Raw genomic sequence first — 26,666 nt, 5'->3', positions numbered from 1 at the left:
GGTGGAGCACACCAAGTGTCACCCAATCGTTAGAGCATGAGCTTGCCCATTTTGGGGGTGTCCTAGCTGCATGCCCCAAACAGACATTTTGCTGGATTTCACCAGTTCAGGGCCCAGAGACTGACACAGGCTTAAAAACAGCAGCAGCTGGGAAGATTGTGGTCAGAGCATTAGATAACACAGGATAGCATTATTCTTGTGAAGCTCGGAACAAAACTCAGGCTTTTTGCAGACTACACAAGAAAACTTAAAGCCTTAAATTCTTGACAAATAGGCTTTACTCAATACAGTGTCACACTCCAACCAGCCCTCCAAGTTGTGGTGGAGTTCTTGTTACATCAAAGAACCCTTACTTGCACACATTAGACTGATGAGGCTATCCTGCGGAAGACCAGTTTAATATGACACTGGAGCTGGGAAGGACTCAAAGTAATTCAGGTAGCATGATTTCAACTCCACCAAAGCTATTGCTTCTCCAATTAGAATCGTAGTGACATATAGCATGGAAACAGACCACTTGGTCCAACCTGTCCATGCCGACCAGATATCCCAACCCAATCTAGTCCCATTTGCCAGCACCCAGCCCAGATCCCTCTAAATCCTTCCTATTCGTATACCTATCCATATGCCTTTTTAAATGTTGTAATTGTACAAGCCTCCAGCACTTCCTCTGGCAGCTCATTCCATACACGTACCACCCTCTGCATGATAAAGTTGCCCCTTAGCTCCCTATCATATCTTTCACCTCACACCTGAAACCTATGCCCTCTAGCTTTGGACTCCCCGATCCCCGGAAAAAACCTTTGTCTATTTCTCCTATCCATGCCCCTCATGACTTTATAAATCTCTATAAGGTCATCCCTCAGCCTCTAACGCTCCAGGGAAAACAGTCCCATCCTATTCAGCCTCTCCCTATAGCTCAAATCCTCCAACCCTGGCAACATCTTTGTAAATCTTTTCTGAACCCTTTAAAATTTCACAATATCTTTCTGACAGGAAGGAGACCAGAATTGCATGCAATATTCCAGAAGTGGCCTAACCAATGTCCTGGACAGTCGCGACATGACCTCTCAACTCCTGTACTCAAACTCTGACCAATAAAAGAAGGCATACCAAATGCCTTCTTCCCTATCCTATCTACCTGCGACTCCACTTTCAAGGAACTATGAACCTGTACTCCAAGGTCTCTTTGTTCAGACATTACCATTAGGTGTGTAAGTCCTGCTCTGATTTGCTTTCCCAAAATGCAGCACCTTGCATTTATCTAAATTAAATTCTATCTGCCACTCCTCAGCCCATTGGCCCATCTGATCAAGATCCTGTTGTAATCTGAGGTAACCTTCTTTGCTGTCCACTACACATCTTCAATTTTGGTGTCATCTGCAAACTTACTAAATATACCTCCTATATTCATATCAAAGTCATTTATATAAATGACGAAATGTAGTCGAACCCCACTGGTCACAGATCTCCAGTCTGAAAATCAATCCTCCACCACCACCCTCTGTCTTCTCTCTTTGAGACAGTTCTGTATCCAAATGGCTAGTTCTCCCTGTATTCCATCATATGTAACCTTGCTAACCAGTCACCCATGGGGAACCTTTTTGAACGCCTTACTGGAGTCCATATAGATCACATCCACTGCTCTGCCCTCATCAACACTCTTTGTTACTTCTTCCAAAAACTCAATCAAGTTTGTGCGACATGATTTCCTATGCACAAAGCCATGTTGACTATTCCGAATCAGTCCTTGCCTTTCCAAATTCATGTAAATCCTGTCCCTCAGGATTCCCTCCAACAACTTGCCCACCACCGACGTCAGGCTCACCGGTCTATAGTTCCCTGGCTTGTCCTTACCACCTTTCCTATATAGTAGTTATTTCTACTGGATGAACAGAGTTCAATCACTCCTCATTATTGCCTGGGGAATGGAGACTTTAAACAAGTTTAAAACTACACTCGCAAAAACAGTTTATTCAATAACTGAAATGCTTACAGTTCAAATATGGTTTTGCTCACAATGTGTCTCAATTTTACAAGAACCTGGTTAAGATAAGCATGGTTATGGAGGAAGTTGATTTATTAGCATTTTAGGTTATCCTGGAAGCAAAATGAAGGGGATCTGGATTCAGTGCTGTTATGTCAGAACTTGATAACATTTTTAGCAACAATGGGAGGATGTGAAGAGGGCGGTCATCTTTCACAAGGTGAAGAATGTTCCGTTTCTAAACTTGTTGATGGCAGGATTGCCTGCAGGGAAATTTAGTGAATTGTAACTGTTAGATTACACACTTAAAAGGGACTAAGGCCTTGAAGTAGAAATGGGAATAAATATCATAAAATCAATTAAGTTAACATGTACACTTATTCAATTTTATGACTGAAAATTTTCTTTTTGTTATGGACCAGGCCAGACCCCCTCAAAACATTTCCAGCCAGTCGCCCAGACCCTAACTTTGCAAGTTGTTTTAAGCAGGTGTAAAGTGGATATTCAAGGAGGGATGCTGCTGGTCAACCCACTTTGTTTTGAACAAAACAGAATTTATTTACAAGATTATTGGATGAAACACAAACGAAAAACAACAGAATACAGAATACCTATCCAAAAACTGAACCTAATGATGCTATTCCAAATACTTGCAACAATCCCCATAAACACCCTTTGCACAAAAGGTAAACTCACACACAGAGTCTGACAGGATAGACGTCAGAGAGAGAGAGAGTACCAGCCTGGACCTTCTTCTTTGGATCCAGCAATTTTACAGCACTCCTGCACTAAAACTCAAACCAACCCAGAGAAAAGCTGAGCTGGGAGAACAGGCCATTCCCCTTTCATTGGACAAGTGTGTGTTTTAAAATTTGAAAGCATTATGCCTGAGGCAGCATTTGTTAGCTCTAAACAAATTGGCCCTGAAACCCTTCAACCCCAGACTTTTTGGAGTCTGTGTCTTTTACGACCTCTCTCTCAAAAAAAGCCAAGAACAACATAACCTTGTTAAAGGAAGAGCTTTGTCACATTCTGGATATGTGAAAATTCAGAATTTAAGAAAATGTTTCAAAATCAATACCAATGTTTTGTTTGGTTGTTCAATACATGATGGCAAATGAGATGTGTACATTCTCTGGATAATATTTTCCAACATTATCTATTAAATCTTGATATTATATGATAAATTATCATACAATATAATATGATTCAAAATTATAATTTAGAAAGCAACATGGATAGGAATTGTAGTTTACAGATGATCTTAATAAACTTAGGTATTTAAATTAAGTTTAGTAGGTATGAGCTCCAAAGATTGCTTAACTACTTCTATAACTAAGACTAAATCACAACTTGGAGTTGTGTTCATTTGACAATGTTAAAAGGCAAAAAGAAAGTAAATGAATCCCACCTTTGCGTGCTTCATAAAGTTCCACTTGAAAACCTCGCTTTGCAAAGAAACATGCATTTAAAGCACCAACCTAGAGGAACAGGATAAAATATTGATCTGCTGTAATTATAAAACCAGCAGGCAAACTTAGTTCAGCCTTGTAATAAAACCAAAATATTGCAGGTGTTGTAAATCTGAAACAAACATAGAAAATGCAGGAGAGATTCAACATTTCTGGCAGTTTCTTCAGAACTGAAGGTTGAAAATAATTTCTCCAGCATGTTGTGTTTGTTTCAGTTCAGCGTATCTGAGTATTTGCATTTGCTGGGTACAAAAATGGGCGGCACGGTGGCACAGTGGTTAGCACAACTGCCTCACAGCACCAGAGACCCGGGTTCAATTCCCGCCTCAGGCGACTGACTGTGTGGAGTTTGCACATTCTCCCCGTGTCTGCGTGGGTTTCCTCCGGGTGCTCCGGTTTCCTCCCACAGTCCAAAGATGTGCAGGTCAGGTGAATTGGCCGTGCTAAAATTGCCCATAGTGTTAGGTAAGGGGTAGATGTAGGGGTATGGGTTGGTTGCGCTTCGGTGGGGCGGTGTGGACTTGTTGGGCCGAAGGGCCTGTTTCCACACTGTAAGTAATCTAATCTAATCATCTTAGTGTCATCCGCAAACTTTGACACAGTACACGTGGTCCCCAATTCCAAATCATCTATGTAAATTTTAATCACATCTGTTGCAAGTATTTGCCACTCAAATAAATTCAAGTTTGAGTTGAGGAACTGGAGTTTAAGCTGCATACATTGCCTCACATCAGAGAAAGGGAATGCTTCCTGGATAATTGGCTCCAGGGGGTGGTCACATATTTAGATTAGGTCATTCAAACCCGGTCTGTGATCAAAGGCAAAAGTTATCATTGTAAGTGGGGCAAGTATGGGGACCAAGGGAAGTGCTCAAAAGTCCTTTGTCTCTACTATTGTCCAATAGATAAAAGGTTCTTGTAAGCTGTGTGAACAAGAGCAGGGACTTCAGGGAAGATGAGCATACTGACCACAACACCGTGGAACAAGGAATCATTCAAGTGCAGGAAGAAATATGAATGCAGTAATGGTAGGGGACGTATTACTAGGAAAGTAGACACTGTTCTTTGCAGCTGTGAGTTTGAGTCCCAATGGTTGTGTTGTCTGTCTAATGCCAAGATTAACGACATCTCCTTATGACTGAAGAGGAATGTGAAGTGAGAGGGGAGAGATAAAGTTGTCGTTGTCTATATTGGTATAAATAATATTGACAGGAATGGAAAGGATATTCTGCTAAAAGGTCCTGAACAGTTAGGAGCTAAATTGATAGACAGAACACCCAAAGTAATAAGCTCACAATTACTACCTAGGCCACAGGAAAGCTGACAGAGAGTAAATAAAACCAGGTTGAATGGGTATCTCAAAGATTGGTGTGGGAAGAAGGAGTTTCAATTCATAGGGAATCATCACTGTTACTGGGGTAGAAGGTTAAAAATCACACAACACCAGGTTATAGTCCAACAGGTTTATTTGGAAGCACTAGCTTTTGGAGCGCTCCTCCTTCATCAGGTGGTTGTGGAGTATAAGATTGCAAGACACAGAATTTATAGCAAAGGTTTACAGAGCAATGCAACTGAAATGATATATTGAAAAGACCTGGATTGTTTGTTAAGTCTCTCATATTTTATTCAATGTTCAGACTGATTTTATTTCTAAAAAAGGGATTTACAGAATCTTACATGAAATCTGTAAATCCTTTTTTTAGAAATAGAATCAGTCTGAACACTGGGATGCATACAAACTTTAACGTCACACCTCAATACATTTTCTGAGCTGACATGGTACCTATTGTTAAAGTTCTCTTGAGAATGTAACTTTAAAAAACATTCTGGGATTTACATATGAAAGAACTGAAACCAACATGGTCATTCTAAAATATGAAAGACTTAACAAGCAATACAGATCTTTTCAATATATAACTTCAGTTGCATCACACTGTAAAGAATTAGAATTAGAATTGGAATCCCTGTAGTGCGGAAACAGGCCCTTCGGCCTAACAAAAACACACCAAACCTCCAAAGACTAACCCACCCAGACCCATTCCCCTACATTTGCACCTAACCTTCACATCCCTATGAGCAATTTAGCGTTGCCAATCTACTTAATTGGACTGTGGGAGAAAACCAGAGCACCTGGAGAAAACCATGCAGACACAGGGAGAATGCACAAACTCCACACAGACAGTCGCCCAAGGCTGAAAGTGAACGTGGGTCCCTGGCACTGTGAGGCAGCATTGCTAACCACTAAGCCACCATGCCACCCGAACTATTGCTATAAATTCTGAGTCTTATGATCTTATACTCCACAATCACCTGATGAAGGAGCAGCAATATGAAAGCTAGTGCTTCCAAATAAACCTGTTGTACTATGACCTGGTGATGTGTGATTTCTAACTTTGTATTCAAAGTTTGGTAGAAGATTTGTAGCTCGGGTGCTCGTTGTTGTGGTTCTGTTCGCCAAGCTGGGAATTTGTCTTGCAAACGTTTCGTCCCCTGTCTAGGTGAGATCGTCAGTGCTTGGGAGCCTCCTGTGAAGCGCTTCTGTGCTGTTTCCTCCGGCATTTATAGTGGCCTGTCTCTGCCGCTTCCGGTTGTCAGTTCGAGCTGTCCGCTGTAGTGGCCGGTATAATGGCACTCATCCACAGACTCTATCAACAAACACATCGACCTGGACCCAATATACCGGCCACTACAGCGGACAGCTTGAACTGACAACCGGAAGCGGCAGAGACAGGCCACTATAAATGCTGGAGGAAACAGCACAGAAGCGCTTCACAGGAGGCTCCCAAGCACTGACGATCTCACCTAGACAGGGGACGAAAAGTTTGCAAGACAAATTCCCAGCTCGGCGAACAGAACCACAACATCTAACTTTGTATACCCCAGTCCAGCATAGGCACCTCCGAATCATGGGGTGGAGGGAAGCTGCACCAATTGGACAGACTTCATTTTAACATTCTAAGATCAGTGTCCTGGTGAATCAAATTACAGGGCTGTACAGTAGGCTTTAGGTTAACTAGAAGAGAGAAGGATTTGGGTGAAGAGATATGGAAGCTTTAAAAACTAAAGAATGTGGCAGCATTGAAGGGCATTTATTTTGATAACGATACTCAAATGGACTAGAAGAGGTAGAGTGTAAAAGCATTAAAATACAGCAGCAGCAAATAAGGTCAAAGGAAGCAAAAAGTTGGAAAAAATCAAAATTAATGGCTCTTTAATTAGAGAGCATTTTCTTTGGAACAAAACACAAATTAATGGTACAAAAAGGTTAGTGGATATGACCTTATAGTCATTACAGAGATATGGTTACAAGGAGATGAAAGCTAGAAACTAAATAGAGTCAGAGATGTACAGCACGGAGACAGACCCTTCGGTCCAACTCATCCAATTCAACCAGATACTGGATTAGTGGTGCTGGAAGAGCACAGCAGTTCAGGCAGCATCCAACGAGCAGCGAAATCGACGTTTCGGGCAAAACTTTTGCCCGAAACGTCGATTTCGCTGCTCGTTGGATGCTGCCTGAACTGCTGTGCTCTTCCAGCACCACTAATCCAGTATTTGGTTTTCAGCATCTGCAGTCATTGTTTTTACCCAATTCAACCAGATATCCCAACCTAATCTAGTCCCATTTGCCAGCACTTGGCCCATATCCCTCTAAACCCTTCATATTCATATACCCATCCAGATGCCTTCTAAATGCTGTAATTCTAACAGCCTCCACCACTTCCTCTGGCAGCTCATTCCATTCTGTGTGAAAACATTGCCCCTTAGGTCCCTTTTATATCTTTCACCCTCACCATAAACTTATGCTCTCTTGTTCTGCACTCCCCCCATGCCAGGGAAAATACCTTCTCTATTTATCCAATCCATGCCCCGCATGCTTTTATAAGCCTCTATAAGATCACTCCTCAGCCTCCGACACTCCAGGGAAAACAGCCCCAGCCTATTCAGCCTCTCCCTATAACTTAAATCCTCCAACCTTGGCAATATCCCTGTAAATCTTTTCTGAACCCTTTCAGGTTTCACAACATCCTTCTGATAGGAAGGAGACCAGAATTGCACGCAACATTCCAAAAGTGCCCTAACCAATGTCCTGTACAGCTGCAACATGACCTCCAAACTCCTATACTCAATGGTCTGACCAATAAAGGAAAGCATACCAATTGCCTTCTTCACTATCTTGTGACTTTGCTTTTAAGGTATATTCAGTGGTGTGTGATTTTTCAAAATGTACAAGCAGGAAGGGAAGGGTGGTGGAGTGGCGTTTTAGGCATGAGATAGAATAAACATTTAAAAGACATTTGGATGGGTATATGAAGAGGAAGGGTTTAGAGGGTTATGGATCAAGTGCTGGCAGGTGAGACTAGATTGAGTTGGGATATCTGGTCGGCATAGATTAGTTGGACCAAAGGGTCCATTTCCGTGCTGTACATCTCTATGACTCTATGAATCTATAAGTATGGTAGAAAGAAATGATCTTTGATTAGAAACTGCAGAATACATATGGATAGAGAAAACAATAATAAGGGGAAGACAACACTGGTGGGAATAATCTATTGGCTTCAAACAGTAGCTTCAAGAGATAATAAGATATGTTTAAAAGAAAAGCAGTACATTAGTCATGGGTGACTCTAATCTTCATATATTTTGGGAAAATCAAATCAGCAAAGAGAACCAAGAGAAAGAATTCATAAAGTGCATTTAGGACAACTTCCTGAAACAATGTATTGTGGATAACTAGAGATCAATATATTTTGGGTCTAGTAATGCATAATCATAACAGGTTTAGGAAACAATCTCAAAATAAAAATCCTATAGGGCACCGTGACCATAATATCATGGAATTCAGCATTCGCTTTGGGAGGAACTTATGTCAGGAACAACTGTGCTGAGCTTAGTAAGGATAAATACATACAGAGGAGGACAGAGTACGGAGGAGTAAACTGGAAAGGGAGTTTAGCAGGAATAAAAGTTGATAAACAACAGCCGACTTTTGAGAAAGTAGCTCATTATTCAGAGCATCTATGAATCCTAATGAGCAAGAAAGATTCTAGAAAGGGGATAAGCCAACCATACTTAACTGAGAAAGCTGAGTATAACATCAAACTGAAAAAAAAGGAGATACAACGTGTCAAAGTTAAGTGGTAAGTCAGAGGATCGGAAAAGTTTCAAAAGCTAAAAGACGGAAAAAAAATCTATTATGGCAAACTAGCAAGTAATATAAAAACAGACAGTAACAATTTCTTTAAATATATGACAAGAGAGATGGCTAAAGTGAGCATAGGCCCCTTAGAGAATGAGGCAAGGCAAATAATAGAAAGATGGAAATGGCGGATGAGTTTAATATATACATTGCATCATTCTTCACATGTTCAGGAAACTAATAGTATTCCAAACATACGAAACAACCAAAAGGCTAAAGGTCGGGAAGGTGGAGGAATAAATGCTACTAGAGAAAAAGTACTATGGAAGCTAATGGGTTTAAAGATGATAAGTCTCCTCATCGTGATAGCTTACATCTTAAAATTTTAAAGGAAGTAAAATTATGAGGGTGCAATTGCATTTTTGCCATACTTCTCTTGACACTGCTTACTGCAGCAATATCTTTTGCAGTTTCAAGGTTCAACTGCAAAGCGCTGAACTGTTGTGGCACAACATCAGTGGTAAGCTAAGTAATTAATAGGTCGAAGACTCCATTCTCACTGTATATGTCTGCATTTTGTACTGTGTCTCTTTTGTGTTGTAGAAAGCTACCAATGTGTCAATGATAACTGCTGGGCACCAGCAGTAAACCATTAAGGACAAGGGCAGCAGATAGATGAGAACACCACCACCTGCAAATTGCCCTCTAAGGCTCTCACCATCTTGACCTGGAAATACATAGCTGTTCTTTCACTGTTGCTGGGTCAAAATCTTGGAATTCCCTCCCAAAGGGCATTGTGGGTCACCGCCAGCAGGTGGATTGCAGCAGTTGAAGAATCCAGCTCACTACCATCTTCTGAAAGGCAACTAGGGACGGGCAATAAACGCTAGTAACATAACATCCCACGACTGAATTTTTTAAATTCTCTGGATGGAAGTCAATGCAATAACAAGTCAGGCCAAGTTTAAACTAAGCAGCCAGTATATTTCTGCTCACTTCTTACAGAGCGGGAACAATTAAAATAGATATACACAATTGTTATTGTCCATCCTCACCCCAGCATAGCCACATGACATTTATGACAAAACGATGATGTTGACTACAGCAAGGCTCAAATCATAAAGTCTTACCTGCCACAGGAATGGCGGATGTGGGAGGGGATTCCTAGGATGGCTAGCACAACGGGACATAGCTTTAAATTGAGGGGTGTTAGATATAGGACATATGTCATAGGTAGTTTCTATACTCAGAGAGTAGTAGGGGCATGGAACGCACTGCCTGCAACAGTAGTAGAATCATCAACATTAAGGGCATTTAAATGGTCATTGGATAGGCATATGGACGAGAATGGTATAGTGTAGGTTAGATGGGCTTCAGATTGGTTCCATAGGTTGGCGCAACATCGAGGGCCGAAGGGCCTGTACTGCGCTGTAATGTTCTATACTCTAACTACTGGAATAATGGATACACTGGTCATAATCTTGCAATAATTATTTAGTCGGCCAATGAAACACCCCTATTCAAAAGAGAAACAACAAAAGTACCTACAGGTCATTTACCGTTAGGACTGACATTGGGAAAATGTTCAAGTGCCTATTATAGAGGATGTAGGGCACTTAAAAATACACAAACCATGCCTGACAATTTTATTAGAGTTCTTTGAGGAGGTGACAAGCAGGACAAATAAAGGAGAAATCAGTAGATGTAATATATTTGGATTTCAAAAAAGGCATTCAATAAGGTACCACACATAAGGCCACTTAATAAGAGTCTATGGTTTTGGTTGTAGAACATTAGCATGGATTTTCTAACTAATTTTCTAACTAATAGAAAAGAAATATTGTGTGTGGAGGGTATTTTCAGGATGGCAGAGGATTCAGAAGAGATTTACCAGGATATTGCTGGGTATGTAAGGTCTGAGTTCTAAAGAAAGGCTGGATAGCTTGGGACTTTGATCACTGGAGCGTAAGAGGTTGAGAGGCAACCTTACAGAAATTTATAAGCAAATGAGGTATAGATAGGGTTCATAGTAGTTGTCATTTCCCTTGCATGGAGGATTTCAAGACTAGATAGCACATTTTTAAGGGGAGAGGAGAAAGTTTTAAAAATGACATGGGGACAATTCCTTTTACAGAGAGGGTGGTTTGTGTGTGGAATAAACTTCCTGAGGAGGTGGTGGATGTGGGTCTAATTACAATGTTTAAAAGACATTTGGATAAGTACATGAATAGGAAAAGTTTGGAGGGATATATGCGAAGAGCAGGCAGGTGGGACTAGTTTAGTTTGGGATTATGTTCAACATGGACTGATTGGACAGAAAGGTCTGTTTCTGTGCTGTATGACTCTGTGGAGTGCTATGGGGATCCAGTGTGGGGGCAACAATTATTTACAACATATCTTAAGGACTTGGATGACCAAAGATAATGTTTTATTACCAAGTTGAGCATTGGAGTTTTGAGTATTTTTTGTGAGCCTAGGCTTGATGGTTTTACATTTATTTCCATAGTTACACTCTGGCATTCTGAAAATTTCTTATTTATCCCAACTCTCTGCCTTCTATTAGTTAGCCAATCTCCACCTCTGCTCAAGTTACCTGGTTAATTATTCCTATTCATCTAGATTACAGATTTCAATATCTAATTCAACTGTTGATCCTGCTAGAATTAATTATTAGTTTACCTGGGAGCTAGCTGTAATTGGTCAACTACCTTCCTAGTTAATATAGAGTATTATTAACTTAAAAACAAGTGCGCACAGCACACATTCATTCAAACTAATACCTTTTTAATTACAGCTATGTTCAGAAAAATTAATTACTATGATTAATGATGTGCAAAGTAATCTTTAAAATACAATTGCAGCAAAGTCAAAAATTGAGCAAATTAAATAAATTGATAAAACTACAAAATGAAAATAAAAACAGGGATTTTAAAAAATTCATACATGGAATGTGGGTATCACTGTTTGGGTCAGTGCCTTCCAGCAATCCCTAACTGCCCTTGAGAAGGTGGTGGTGAGCTGCCTTCGAGCTGCTGCAGTCTATTCAGAATAGGTAGTCGCATAATGCTGTTAAAGCAGGGAGTTCTAGGATTTAACCAGGTGTCACTGAAAGTAAAGCAATATATTTTGACTGTCTGGATGGACTAAGAATGACTTGGAAGGGAAATTGCAGAAGTTGGTGCTCTTCATTACGGGAGTCCAGAACTAGAGGGCATAGGTTTAGGGTGAGAGGGGAAAGATATAAAAGAGACCTACGGGGCAACTTCTTCACGCAGAGGGTGGTATGTGAATGGAATGAGCTGCCAGAGGAAGTGGTGGAGGCTGGTACAACTGCAACATTTAAGAGGCATTTGGATGAGTATATGAATAGGAGGGGTTTGGAGGGATATGGGCTGGGAGCTGGCAGGTGGGACTAGATTGGGTTGGAATATCTGATTGGCATGGACGGATTGGAACGAAGGGTCTGTTTCTATGCTGTACATCTTTATGACTCTACCTGCCATCTTTGTGCTTCACGATGCTACTGGTTGTGGGAGTAGAAGATGCTATGTCTATGCAGTCTTGGTGGAAAAAGTCTTCAAGAGGATTTATCTGATTTTACTTTATGATACGGGAACTGGTTAAGCAAAATTGTATAGCATTTCGTTGGAACAATTCCTAGACATTTAGTCATGCAAGAGCCAGTGTAAAGAGTTTATCCAATTTGATGTCAAACCAGTGGGATTATGGGGAAATGGACTGGTTGGACTGAAGGGTCTGTTTTCGTGCTGTATGACTCTGAGTTGTGATTTGGAGGTGCTGGTGTTGGACTCGGGTGGACAAAATTAAAAATAACACAACTGAGTCAAAATTCACACAACACCGGGTTATAGTCCAAAACGTTTATTTGGAAGCACTAGCTTCCAACGCGCTGCCTCTTCATCAGGTGCTTAAGAACTATAACCTGCAGTTGTGTGTGTGATTTTTAAAAATAAAATTGTTTAAAATATCATTACAATTCCGTGGAACTGTAAGCCTTTTGCTATAAGTTCTGTGTGATATGGTCATGTACCAGGATCACCTGAAGAGGCAGAGCCTGGAAAGCTAGTGCTTCCAAATATATTATTGGACTATAACCTGTTGTTATGTGAATTTTGACTGAGTTGTGCACAAAGGATAGTCGAAAACTGAAATTCACTCTCTCGAAAAGTGATCAATGGTAGAGGACATCATCAAAACTGTACTAGTTCGAGGGGTAAGGGCATTGAGAGATAAGGGACAAAGCCTAGTAAACATACAACACGACCTTGTAAAATCGTGTTTGGGAAATTCATTGAGGAAACATTTCTATTGGGAAAAAAAACAATAGACTCAAATCTGAAAGCGCCGTCTCCGTAACCTTTTCCCCCCAAACCATTGCGAATGCAACATTTTTACGATTTTCTCAGGTTTATGCACTTAAATTTTGAAAGATGATTTGTGAGGTTCAGCACGACCTCACATCCAGCAGATTTGAAGTCTGATATTAAAGTTGCACTTCGGCCCTCACGTGGAGGGACAGTCAGCAAAAAAAACCAAATCGTTGATTTACTGCAAACAGAATCATGATTCCCCCTTTAAAGAGAAAAAAAAAGAATCCTTACTAAGCCACCACCAACAATCACCACCGTCTTTGTCTCCTCTCCATCATAAGTTATTGAACCAGATCGTAAGGACATTTTTGCAGACGAAGAGACGATTTCTCCTGCCTCAATTGCAAACGTAGCCTTGGATTTTCCTTTCCCATGGACTGTGTTTTATCATTCTGTCCATTCCCAATAGAATCAACGCTCCTGAAACTCCAGACCTCATTGGCCAAACGTATCCTTTCCCGGGGGGTTACTAACTCATATCGCAGGGATTTCTGCCAAACAAGCGTTAAACTTTCAACTCGCGGAACCGCCTGTAACTTTGTAACTACTGACTGCTCTCTCTAAAAAAAAGTTTAACATTGCAGTTGCGAGTAATTGAAAATAAAAGCAAAAAATGCTTGAAATACTCAACATATCAAGCAGAATCTGTGAGGAGAAACAGTGAGCAGAACCTTCTTAGACAGAGTTAGAATATAGATTTTCCTTTATTGTCATGTGTACTCAAGTACAGAAGTATGAGAATACAGTGAAACGTTCACAATGTCACCCCATCTGGCACCATCTTAGGTACAACAGATCTTAGGTACAAAATACAGAAATAAAGGGAAAAAGGGAGAAAAAAAATTACATTTCTTACAGTCGCTCATAGTAAGAGTTAGAAAAATGAGAATAAAGACAAGCATTTGCAGTCTTTCAGTAGATCAGCACAGGGGGCTTCTACACTCCTCTGCCTAGACTCACAAGCTACTGACCGCCCCTACCAGTCAGCAGTCCAAAAACCATCCCCCCGCCCCACTCAAGCCTCCAACCCGCTCTACCTCAGGATAGAACACCAAGAGGGGACAAACAGGGAGAAAAAAAGCAAATGGGAAATAACAGAAGGAGCGGAGGAGCTCCGTTTGGAGCACCCTACACTGCCACTATCTTGACCAGAAGTTTTCTAATAGTGAACTAACATATATGAACAGACGTTGGTTCAAATTTATTAATTTTCTTACACAATAAGCATGATCAACTACTCTTGTGTTATTGTAAAATGAAGGCTTTGAGAGGTTATGCTTATTTTTCAAAAAAAACTATCAAAAACAAATTGCTGGAGAAATACACAGTCTGGAACATTTGTAGATGAAAGCAGAGTTAAAGTTTCGAGTCCTGTGACCCTTCTTCAGGGAACTATACTTCTTTCCTCCAGGAAGGAGTTAAAGACATTCAAGTTAGTGGATTGGCCATACTAAGTTACCCATAATGTTCACATATGTGTAGGTTAACTTTGTTAGCCATGGGAAATGCAGGGTTAGAAGGATTGAGTAGAGGGTGCTCTTTGGAGGGTCGGTGCGGACTTGTTGGGCCAATTGACTACAATAGGCCATTCTTATGAACAACATGGTCAAAACTGTCATATTCAACGAGAGGGACGTGGATAATTTCACTTTGGACCAAACATTTTGATACGGAGTAAAGACAGCAATATTTGCCTTCCCAATATTGGTCAAACATTTGAACATTTATTTTGCTAAACCTGAAGCAATAACTTGCAAATGCAAAGACTGCAAAATACACCTGTCATTTCCCAAAACCTTTCCTGCAAGTCTCCCGTCAAGACAAACCCAATTCCATCCACAGTAGGAATAATGAGACTTCGTCGTCTTTTGAGTTTTATTAATAATGCAATTGGGCAAAGTGGAATTCCAAGGTGCAGTTAACAGTTCCGATTTTGAGAAACAAAAACACAGAGTCATAGAGATTTGTAGCATGAAAACATTTACATTTTTTCGGGGGGTTAAAGAAAAGCAAACCTTCGTGTTTCAATCTGATTTAAATGCTTCAGGTAGCAAATGCATACTGCGATTTGCTGCATGCTTTTTGCTCCCTCTGGCGGCTTCTCCCAATCTGACCTCCCCCAGTCTGCCGCCTTGGTCCCTCCCCAGCCTTATTCCTGGGCAACATGTTCCGTGTTCTCCGAAACCTTCATCGGTTTCGCAGCAAAGCCCCGGGGGCGCGGACCTCCCCACTACTGGTCAGCAGCCTGCGGCGGCCGCCGGCTGCTGTTGCAATCTGCAAAAGAATGGTGAGTGCAATTAACAGGGAGCGACGCCGGCCGGATGGCCGGCCTCTCCCTCCAAATGAGGAATTGCAAGGCTAGGTTAGGTTGGGGGGAGATGCACGATAGTTTCGGTTGACTCCAGCCCCCTCGGTGACCTGCGGTGGGTCCGGTTGTGCGCTTGGCGGTGCTGCAGGGAACTCCCCGGCTGCCTCGCGCTGGCAGCCCGGCCGCGGTTGCCAGGGTTTCTCCGGGGAACGTTCCATTGGACAAGGTCACCCCCCTCCCCACTTCCTGACGGAGAGCAACGGCTCAGCTGCCGAGGGGAAGACTCTGAGGGCACAGGGCCCTCCTCGCTGTGGGTCCATAAACATTTTCCCCCCACCCCCACTTTAGTGTTCGCCGGCAATGCCGAGGGTGGAGTTTTCTCCATGAGGAAGCCGCTCGGGTTCAGTGGGGCCAGGCCCGTGGTTCCGAGTTGGTCTGGAGAAACACTAGGCCTCAGCTCTCTTCCCACATCCGTTCCTCAGTGAAGCAGCAGGAGCCGTACACGGGCAGGACCTTTTTCACAGTTGTTTTAGCTGTTGCTGTCCCACTCTCTTGGAAAATGGAATGCAGCCTCGTTAAAAAGTACCACAGCGGGGAAAGAACAGGATGCAGACAGCTTTGTTCACCAGTGGGTTTAACTGCAATCAGTGACGTTGTGCTTTGACATTTGTAGATCATTTTTTTTGGGGGGGTGGGGAGTTACCATACTAATAAGTTCCCCACAGGCTCTTCTTTTAAACGTGTAGATTTTTACACTCGCGCCAAGCCATTTACTTTAATGTAGAACATTACAGAAGGCCCCTTCGGCCCACCATGTCGTTCCTGGTGATGGGCTTTTGCCCGAAATGTCGATTTTTCTTGCTGCAAGCGCCACACACTCGACTCTCATCTACAGTATCACTTCCACCATGTCGGTGCCGACCACAATACCATTGGAAACTTGCCCCATTTGCCTGCACCTGACCCGTATCCTTCCCTTCACTGCCTGTTCACGTGTTTGTCCAAATGCCTCTTAAACATTGCAGTGCGTTCCAGGCCTTCATTATCCTCTGCACAGAAAGAGTTTACTTGCATGTCTCCTTTAAACTTCCCTGTCCTCTGCCCCAAATCCAGGCTCCCTAGTATTTGACATTTCCACCCTATCCAAGCCTCTCAGAATTTTACATATTTTTATCAGCTCACTCCTCAGCCTTGAATGCTGTAGTGAAAATAATCCAAGTTTGTCCAAACTCTTCTTATAGCTAATGCACATCAATTTAGGCAACAGCCTGGTAAACCTGTTTTTTACCCGCTCCAAAGCTTTGACATCCTTCCTACAGTGTGGCAACCAGAACTGCATACAGTACTCCAAATGAGGCCTAACTAAAGTTTCGACTTGATAACATTTATAACCTCGTGCCCTGACCAATGAAGATAAGCAGGCTGTACTCCACTTTTACCAATTTATTCACTATTACTGTTTTCAGGGAGCTACAGACTTGAACCCCAATATCCTTCTGTATATCAATGCTCCGAAGGATCCTGCCATTTAATGTGTATTTCCCGCTTACTTTTGACTTCTGAAAATGCATCACTTCACACTTTTCCAGATTAAAATCCATTTACTGTTTCTCCTCCCAACTTTCCATCTGATCTAATCTATTGACAACTTTCCTAATTGTCGACAACTCCACTAATTTTCATGTCATCTGCAAACTTACAAATCAGACCACTTTTATTTTCATTCCTATATATTACAAATAATGGAGGTTCCAGGACTGATCCTTGCAGAATACCACTGGTCATCTACTTCCAGTCAGAAAAACACCCCTTAACAATTACGATCTTGTCTTTTTTTTTAGAAGCAGCCATACTCCTGTTTATTTTTTAAAACATTTTTTAACCCCCCCACACTACCACCTAACTGCAGTACCCTCTTGTCTTCTATGACTAAGCTGATTTTGTATCCAATTTACCAACTCATGGTGGATCCCATTTGATTTAAGACAGCAATTTAGCCTGAGGGACCTTGTTCGTAATGTCCATGTAGACAACACCTACTGCCATACCCTTATTGATCATCTGCATCACTTGCTCAAAAAAAATCAAACAAATTTGTGAGACAAGACCTCCCCCAATTTAGCACGTTCATCCACGAACCAGTCATTCTTATGCAGCACTACCATGAAACTCAGGGAGTTATGATAACTGTACCCAAAATGCTGTCCCACTGAAACTTCAATCACTAGACCAGTGTCTTTCCCGAATACAAAGTCTAATATGGCCCCTTCCCTGGTTAAACTATCTAAATGTTCTTTCAAGAAACCCTCCTGGAAGCACCTAACAAATTCTGCCCCATCGAAGCCCCTGGCAGTAAGGGAGTCCCAGGGCAAAAGTGGGGACTGCAGATACTGGAGATTAGAGTTGAGAGTGTGGTGCTGGTAAAGCACAGCAGGTCAGGCAACATCCGAGGAGCAGGAGAATCGATGTTTTGGGCAAAAGTCTGATGAAGGGCATTTTGCCGGAAACGTCGATTCTCCTGCTCCTGAGATGTTGCCTGACCTGTGGTTTGCCAGCACTGCACCCTCAATAGTAAGGGAGTCCCAGTCAATATTGGGAAGTTAAAATCACCCACTACAACAACCCTGTTGATTTTACATCTTTCTATTGACTGCTTATATATCTGTTGCTCTATCTCCTGCTGACTATTGGGAGCTCTATAATATAACCCCATTATTGCACTTCTCTTATTCCTAAATTCTACCCATATGGCCTTGATGAATGAGCCCTCCAAGATATCCTTTCTTAATGCAGCTGTAATATGCTCCTTAATCAGTAATGCAACTCCTCCACCCTTTATACAACCCTTTCTCTTACACCTGAAACATCTAAACCCTGGAGTATTGAGCTGCCAGTCCTGCCCTTCCCTCAACTAGGTTTCAATAATGGCTACATCACTGTAGTTCCATGTACTAATTGAAGTCTGAAGTTTGTCTGTGTTACATACTATACTCATGGCATTGCAATAAATGAACTTCAGACTGCCAGTCCCACTGTGTTCATTAACCTGCCTGTTCTTATTAGACTTACTTCTACCTTCTCCTCAACCACTCCACATGCTGACCCACTGTCCTGTTCCCACCACCTGGTCACATTAGTTTAAACTCTTCCCGGTGGCTGAAGCAAACTTCCTGTTCAGATATTTGAGCTTTTTTTTTCAGGTTTAACCCGTACTTCTTGCACAGATTCATCCTGCCGTGGAAGAGATCCCAATTATCCAGATATTTGAAACCCTCCTTCCGACACCAGTTTGCATTCAGCTATATTATCTTCCTATTTCTGGCCTCACTAGTACATGGTACTATATATGTTATATATTTTTCTAAGAAATGTTGTAATACTAAGTAAGTATCGATGCCCCTTTTCAAATGATTGTGGGTCTTGTTTCTGCCCTTTATTTGGCAGAGGGATTGAATAATTGTTTTGAAAGTAAAAGTTTTAATTCTTTGGAACAGACTTTTTACATACAATCGTTTTCTTTATAAATGAGGGCAGATAGCTTGTTTAGGACATGAGGCAGAAAGTTTGAATGATCAAGCTATGTGACTAGAAAGGCAGCAAAACAGAAATCTCCTCCCGTGGGAAGATGGAGTGACAGCAACAAAAGCTGAAGATTAGCCAGCTTGAAGCGTTTATTTATATATGTGCGTGTGTGTTTGTGTGCAAATATATAGGAAGGAGTTCAGAACTGGAGCAGATCCAAGATGTGTTGCTACCACTGACCCCGTTAACAGAGATGAGAAACTGATGACAGTTTGTAAAATTAGTTCCAAAATCAATCTATCAGGCTTGCATTATTGTCAGCTAAATGATCTTTTAACATGGTTAACTGTTAGAAAAGGCCTTAAATGTTGCTTTTACCTTCAGGGTTATTGCAGTACAAACTTTTGCAACATAGATTTCTCATTTTTACTGTCATTTTAACCTTACAAAAAGTTGGAACTGTTGGTGGCGTACTTGATTAAGGATGCGATGATACCACTGTTTTCCTTTATGTAGAAACGTATTAAATGGATAATTTTGCTTGATTTTTTGTTCTGATGAATTGTAGAACCTGGAATATTGATTGTCTGCTCTCCCCATGGATCAAGACCAGCCTGGTGTATTTTTCAGAAATAGCTTTTGGTGTTATACATTTAAATTCCGAAGAATAAATTTCCAAAATACACAGAAATGTCCTTTTGCAACTCTTGGAAAGTTCAGTATGTACTTTTTAAGATTTGCAAACAATACATCTTACGGGTAATTGAGAGGGCCTGATAATGCTCTGGTGTTGGGGGAACTAATGGGGGGATTAAATACTTGACTTCATTCTTGCCAATACAGATGGATCTGTCCATGACACTGTCAGTTTGACAGTGTTTTTATGGAAACAAAGTCCCAGTTTTCATATTGAGGATACCCTCCCTTGTGTTGTGTGGCATTATCACTGTGCTAAAGGGGATAGACTTTGAATAGATTAAGTATCTTAGGAACGGGCATCAGCGAGGCATTGTGGGCCACCATCAGTTGGAGCAGGATTGTATTCAACCTCGGGATCAAGCAGATTTCCCACTCTTAGCATTATCATCAAGTCAAGGATCAACCCTGGGGTTGAACTGACGGTGGGGCTCGGGGCCTGGGTCCTCATCACCAACCCCTCCCCCAGGCCTCGGCCTTCACTACCCCTCCCCAACAATTTACCTTTCCTCCTGCCTTCCTTTCGCTACCACTCCTTCCCTATACCCTCCTTTACCATATCATCTCTATTCCCATTCTGTGTCCTCACTGCCCACTGCTAAATTCCATTTTAAAAGTGTTCCTGCATGTGTGCAGTACAATTGCATGTGACATCACGTGTAGGATTTATTCATATATCTGGATTAAAATGCATGCATAGTTGCCCACAGTTGTGGATGTCAGTAAACACTGCCTGCCTTAAATACTTGTTTAATGTTTGAAGTTGTCTGCATAGGTTCGCTTATTAAAATGGCCTTCAGCTTTCCAAAGGCAGTCTTGCATTTTTCAGTCCAAAATCCCTTTATGTTTTTTCTGCAGTAGGTCTGGCAAAGGTACAGCTTCTGTCCTGGAATTCAGGATGAACTTTCAGTAGAATGCATATGATTTCCTGTTTGGTTGTGGGAAAGGGGAATTGTGATGCTACTTTTGCCTATGCAGCCGAGGTAGAATCCTTGGTGCACTGTGTTCTAAATAGGTACCTTGGGCCTTAGCAAACATGCTTTTTGCAGGATTGACCACTGGGCAGCTCAACTTTCAGGAAGAGGACTTCCAGTTGCTCTCAGTGCAATTCCCAACATGTTGCTGTACATGAGGTTATCTAATTGCATTGTGTACTTAGGTAAGTTGCTACTATCTGGTTCATCAACCTTTGAGAGGTTGCTGGGGCATTTTAGACTGAATGGCATGACTTGACATTGGCAAAATCCATCCAGAGTTATGAAGACGAAGATTTCCTTTTTGAATGCATTTGGGAAACCCAGCACCCCGAAAGTAAATCTAGGTTGCTTTACCTAGTTTATCAATACAATCATCCAGCTGTAAGGGTATCAGTTTGGAGTTAGCTCTGGTCATAGCTTGCTGCTAGACTCTGTTAGTTGGTGCTCCAGCGTGCAGTTAATCTCCTCCTGAACCTGGACCAACTTGTCTAGGTCTAGCCAATAGGAATGTTACCTTATGGAAGAGATCTCTCCCACATCCACATTGTGTTAGGTTAGGGTGGTGCAGCCTGGCCTGTCTTTGAATTAACTTTTAAATACAATGAGCTGTCAGTTAAGTCAACTTTGTAACTAGGTGAGTGAACACTGACGTGTTGGTTAGCTGGGTATTATAGCGTTCAGTGAAGGCTCCCTCATGTCTCCTTACAATTTATTCCTGCTGTTACCCCCATCCTCCAGGTTGGTTGCAATGAGGCAGATTTGCTCATCCCTTTCTTGGTAGTAGTATTGCTTTATCAATTGACATGAGAGCAGATTTGATTTTTCTTCAATTCAGGGTCTCAAACAAATAATTCACTGTCCTGGGGTTCTTTGCAATTCTATACAGGTCACTGACATGTAGTCCTCTGGCTGAAAGGTTCCAACCTTGACATGATTGTCTGCCACTTGTTTCATCATTGTTTAGGAGATTTTGAAGTGGTTTCAGACGACTTCACAGTTTCATCAGAGTTGCTTTCAGAACTCTGCTACCTAGTCGAACATGGAGACTCCTTCTGTTGTAATTAAAAGAAACTTCTCCTTGTGTGGTTTGGAGGCCCTCACATATGGTACCCATAAACTAATTCAAATGGAGTAACCCAGTGGACTGATTAGATGAATCCTTGGTGGCAAACAGAAGAAAATACTTTTCCCAGTCATGGGTTTACTTGTGGTACTATATCCTGGTCATTGCTTTTAAGGTCTGCTGATGCCTTTCTTAGAACCCTGTAACTGACTGGGGCACTGCAGACTTCCACTGGGTCACATGAGTTCTTGGACTATTTTGGATGTGATGTTTGAGCGTTGGGCAGATCATATCAGGTGAAGAATTAGGTCAGCACCGTGCCTGCACCAGTCCATTAAATGAGCATCATTACCCAGTGCCAGTCTTCTGCTTTTTCCTTGTCCTCTTGTGCATTGTTTTTATCCAAATGATCACCCAATGCCCTCTTGACTGCCTCAATTGAACCTGCCTCCATTACACTCCTAGGCACTGAATTCCATGTCCTAATTACCCCCAATCTTTAGAATTGTACCCCCTAATTTATATTATCTTTTAGTGTTCTTCTTATCAAAATGCATCTTCTCATGCTTCTCTGCATTGAAATGCAGATCCTCTTCAGGATCAACATCAAGGCTGTACTTAACATTGAGTGTGGCATTGAGGATCTCATCAAAATTTGAGACCTTGGGAATAACCAGGAGGATTCTTCACTGTTTGGAGTCACACCTGGCACACAGGATAGTTGTGATTATTGAGGTCAGTCATTGTAGCTCTTGGATGTTACTGCAGAACTTCTTCAGGGTAGTGCCCTGAGCTGATCCATCTTCAGCTGTTTCAGCAATAACCTTCCCAACATAGTGAGATCAGAAATGGGATGTTCATTGATGATTGCTCACTATTCAGTACCATTTGTGACTTTTCAGGTAACGAAGAACTACACGCCCAAATGCATAAAGACCTGTACAATATTCAGACTTTAGACTAATGGATCATATTCTCAACACGAGTGTCAGGTAGAGGCCACCTCCAGCAGAAGGAAATGTAACTATCACCCCTTGACATTCAATAGCATCACCATTACTGAATCCCCTGCTTATCAGCATTTTGGATATTATCAATGACCAGAAACTTTACTGGTCCAGCCATTTAAACACAGTGGCTTCAAGATTAGTTCAGAGGTTCTGAATGTAGGTTTTCTCACTGAGTTGGGAGGTACATTTCCAGACGTTTCGTCACCCTACTAGGTAACATCTTCAGTGGGCCTCGGGCGAAGCAGTGTACACGATTCCTGCTTTCTATTTATATGTTTGGGTTTCTTTGGGCTGGTGATGTCATTTCCTGTGGGGATGTCATTTTCTTCTTTTTCTCAGGGGGTGGTAGATGGGGTCTCACTCGATGTATTTGTTCATAGAGTTCCGGTTGGAATGCCATGCTTCTAGGAATTCTCATGCGTATTTCTGTTTGGCTTGTCCTAAGATGGATGTGTTGTTCCAGTCAAAGTGGTGTCCTTCCTTATCTGTATGTAAGAATACTAGTGAGAGAGGGTCATGTCGTTTTGGGGCTAGTTGAATGTTCATGTATCCTGGTGGCTAGTTTTCTGCCTGTTTGTCCAATGTAGTGTTTGTTACAGTTCCTGCATGGTATTTTGTAAATGACATTAGTTTTGCTTGTTGTCTGTATAGGGTCTTCCAAGTTCATTAGCTGCTGTTAAAATGTGTTGGTGGGTTTGTGGGCTACCATGATGCCAAGGGGTCTGAGTAGTCTGGCAGTCATTTCCGCGATGTCTTTGATGTAGGGGAGAGTGGCTAGGGTTTCTTTAAGTGTTTGGTCTGCTTGTTTGGGTTTGTTGCTGAGAATTCAGCGGACTGTGTTCATTGCGTACCCATTCTTTTTGAATACACACTATAGGTGATATTCCTCTGCTCTGCATAGTTTCTCTGTGCTGCAGTGTGTGTTGGCTCATTGAAATAATGTTCTGATGCAACTTAGTTTGTGGATGTTGGGATGATTGCTTCTGTCGTTCAATATTCGGTCTGTGTGTTGTTTTCCTGTAAACGCTGGTTTGAAGTTCCCCATTCTGATCGCTCTACTGCGACATCTAGGAATGGCAGTTTGTTGTTGTTTTCCTCCTCTTTAGTGCATTTTATGCCAATTAGGGTATTATTGATGGTCTTCAAGGTTTCCTCGAATTTGTTTTGTTTAGTGATGACAAAGGTGTCATCCACGTAGCGGACCCAAAGCTTGGGTTGGATAGTTGGCATAGCTGTTTGTTAGAGGCTCTGCATTACTAAGAACCCTGATATCGGAGATCCCATGGGTGTTCCGTTGGTTTGACTGTAGGTTTTTTTGTTGAACGTGGAGTGTTTGGTAAGGCATAGGTTCAGTAGCTTGACGATATTGTCCTTGCTGATGAAGTTAGTGGTGTTTGGTGTATGTGTCTTTGGTTCTTCTAATAGTGTAATCAGTGTTTCCTTGGCCAGGTTGATGTTGATTGATGTGTATATGGCTGTTACGTCAAAGAAGACCATTATTTCATCCTCTTCTATCTTCGTGTCTTTGGTCTTCAGGAATTCTTGGGTGGAGTGCATGGAGTGGCGTGAGTTGCGTTCTAAGTGTATTAGTCTTTGGTGTAGCTCCTTGCAAGTTGGTGTTCCAGGTAGCGAGACTATGGGTCTTCTCAAAACTGGCTTAGTTCAGAGGCTATGAGTCCTGCTGAGTAACTCACCTCATGACTCCCCAGTCTGTCCACCATCTGCAAGGCACAAGTTGGGATTGTGATGGAATACTTTCCATGATGACTGCAGCTCCAACAACTTGACACTAAAGAAGCTTGACACTACTCAGGGCAAAGCAGTCCTCACGTTCACTCTCTCTACCATTACTACACAGTGACAGCAGCATGCATCATCCACAAGATGTACTGCTCAGCAGGCTCCTTAGGCAGCACTTTTCAAACCCATGATCACTAGCACCTAGGAGCACAAGGGCATCAACTACTTTGAAATGTCATTACCTGCATGTTGTTATCTAAACCGCTCACTATTGTGATTTGGAAACAAATCACTGTTCCTTCAGTGTCACTGGATCAGAATCCTGGAATTCTCTGCCTAACAGACATTATGGGTGGACTTACACCAAATGGCCTGCCAATGGCTTAAGAAGGCAGCTCACCAACACCTTCTCAATGGTAACTAGGGTTGGATATTAAATGCTGACCTAGATGTAGGCCACACCTCATCAGATTTAAACAAAAACGACACTGCTCAATACTTTTCCAGAGAGTAGAATTTTCAGCATTTCAGAATGAATGCTTCATTTCTGTCAACCAGGCTATCAACCCTACATTAGAGCTGAATATTGAGTTGGAAGCACACAGGTTCAATCTTGGAGGGAAAATAAATTAGTTGTGCATAATTATTAGTTTTGGTCAACAAGTAAAGAGATTTCTTTTATGAATTATGATATGGGTTGAGTAACAGTGAGACAACACTCATGAAGATGTTTCTTTCCAGTACTACATCGTGAAAAGGTAGGATCATTGAGGGTTTTTGCTCAGTATTTTCAGTCGCAGAAACTGGGTTCAGTTTAGACTATCTCTTTAGAAATCAACCTGATAACACAAGTGTGTCACAGGTGACTGGAATATTTTAGGTGGGGGTTCAATGGGGGTCAGATAACTCTGGTGCATAGATTTCAGTACTCCTGCCGGGGTGTTAAGTTCTGTAGCTTCATAGCTATGTGGAGCTAATTAAATTGGGGCTGTACGAGACACCAGAATTTTGTATATATTCGTGTAGTGCAGTAGCATATTATTGTCTGACCTGTAGTCTGCATTCAGTTGTGCTGGAATTAATGCTTGACTATGGTTGAAACAAGATTGCAACACTCATGTTTGAAAATTACTTATTTACCATTTAATCGCAGGGCAAGGCAGAAATTGATCTGAGCCAGTTGCTCAACACTGGTGTTATCTGACCTTCTCATTCTATGATGGTGGTGGGGGTGAAGTTGGGGTTAGGATTGTGCTGAGCCAGCATTCCTATACTTCTGCACTCATTTGTTTCAAGATTGTATTATTTGATCAAGAATAGCTGGTGCAAATGTTGCCCTTAACCTAATACTGAAGCAGTTGAAAAAAAATTATTAATCAGTGTATTTTTAAAAACACTTAATTATATATTTTTTGATTTACAGTGCAATTTCAGTGATTTATCACTGAAGAGTTCTAACTGATGCCTTAAAATGATTAATTTCAGATAATGATAAAGTGATGGAATAAAAAACAAATTAAAGCCATTGCAAAATAACTACTGGCAGAAAATAATCGGGGGGGTGGGGAAGCGGGCACAATGGGGAATAATATTTAAAGATTTTGAGGACAGAGGGAATGGTAGAATTATTTTTCCAAACACACAATATCAACTCAATGACAGTGCGCACAGGCACATCTTTCTACTGGAATTCCCTTCCCAATCCTTCTGGTTTATCCCTCTCTTGTTGGAGGAGCATTTTAAAGCCTGTCTTTCTGACCAAAGTTTTGATTTTTTTGTGACTTGGAGGAAGGAAACACATGGCTTTGGTGAAATATCTTGGAATATCTTTCTACGTTAAAGGTGCTAAATAAATATAAGCTGTTGTTTGTTGGAGAGGAAAATCACTTTATCAGAACTGTCATTGTTTGCAATTGACAGAAGGTTTAAAAATGATTTTCTATCATTTCTAAAGCTTAGATATGCTTAATCTTAAATAGTGTTTCAAAGTTAACTTGGAAATTATTACTATAAATACACTTTCTTTCTATTATTAAGAAATTGAAATAATTAACATTCTGCTTCCCTTTCCTAGGAAAGCTCTGAAGTCTACAGAATCGAATATGATACCTTTGGTGAGCTGAAGGTGCCAAATGACAAATACTATGGAGCCCAGACAGTTAGATCAATGATGAACTTTAAAATCGGCGGGGTGTCTGAGCGGATGCCAGTAAGTTAATTAGCAAAATTGTAATTTTTCAAGAAAAAAAACGGTCGTTGGTTCTCAGATTTCTTGTTTCTTTTTTCTCTTTATCTCTGTCTATCTGTCTCTATTTTCTCTCTCTCTCTTTCCCCTCCTTTTCACTACCTCTTCCCTCCACC

At 41.5% G+C, this 26,666-nt stretch overlaps 2 protein-coding genes across 4 annotated transcripts in view; one reads left to right on the top strand and one right to left on the bottom strand.

Annotated features, from left to right (window-relative positions):
* kmo (kynurenine 3-monooxygenase) overlaps nucleotides 1–13,388 on the bottom strand; it is a 77,343-nt gene extending 63,955 nt beyond the window's left edge. The window contains exons 1-3 of one of the 2 annotated variants that reach the window (XM_072580584.1): nucleotides 13,221–13,336; nucleotides 8,537–8,561; nucleotides 3,399–3,468 (exon numbers count right to left, since the gene is read on the bottom strand). In XM_072580584.1, coding sequence (XP_072436685.1) covers nucleotides 3,399–3,468; nucleotides 8,537–8,557 — 91 coding nt within the window. In that variant the 5' untranslated portion in view covers nucleotides 8,558–8,561; nucleotides 13,221–13,336. Of the gene's footprint in view, nucleotides 1–3,398; nucleotides 3,469–8,536; nucleotides 8,562–13,220 lie in introns of both variants that reach the window. The other variant, XM_072580583.1, reaches the window with a different exon arrangement.
* A 1,711-nt stretch (nucleotides 13,389–15,099) lies between these two features.
* fh (fumarate hydratase) overlaps nucleotides 15,100–26,666 on the top strand; it is a 42,701-nt gene continuing 31,134 nt past the window's right edge. Inside the window, exons 1-2 of one of the 2 annotated variants that reach the window (XM_072580580.1) lie at nucleotides 15,100–15,276; nucleotides 26,380–26,514. In XM_072580580.1, the coding sequence (XP_072436681.1) occupies nucleotides 15,154–15,276; nucleotides 26,380–26,514 (258 nt within the window). In that variant the 5' untranslated portion in view covers nucleotides 15,100–15,153. Of the gene's footprint in view, nucleotides 15,277–15,693; nucleotides 15,926–26,379; nucleotides 26,515–26,666 lie in introns of those variants that run through there. The other variant, XM_072580582.1, reaches the window with a different exon arrangement.

This window comes from Chiloscyllium punctatum, chromosome 11 (assembly GCF_047496795.1).
Source record: "Chiloscyllium punctatum isolate Juve2018m chromosome 11, sChiPun1.3, whole genome shotgun sequence".
NCBI classification, from domain to species: Eukaryota; Metazoa; Chordata; class Chondrichthyes; order Orectolobiformes; family Hemiscylliidae; genus Chiloscyllium; species Chiloscyllium punctatum.
Note: the sequence above shows the minus strand (reverse complement) of the source record. Positions and strands in the feature narration are given on the sequence as shown.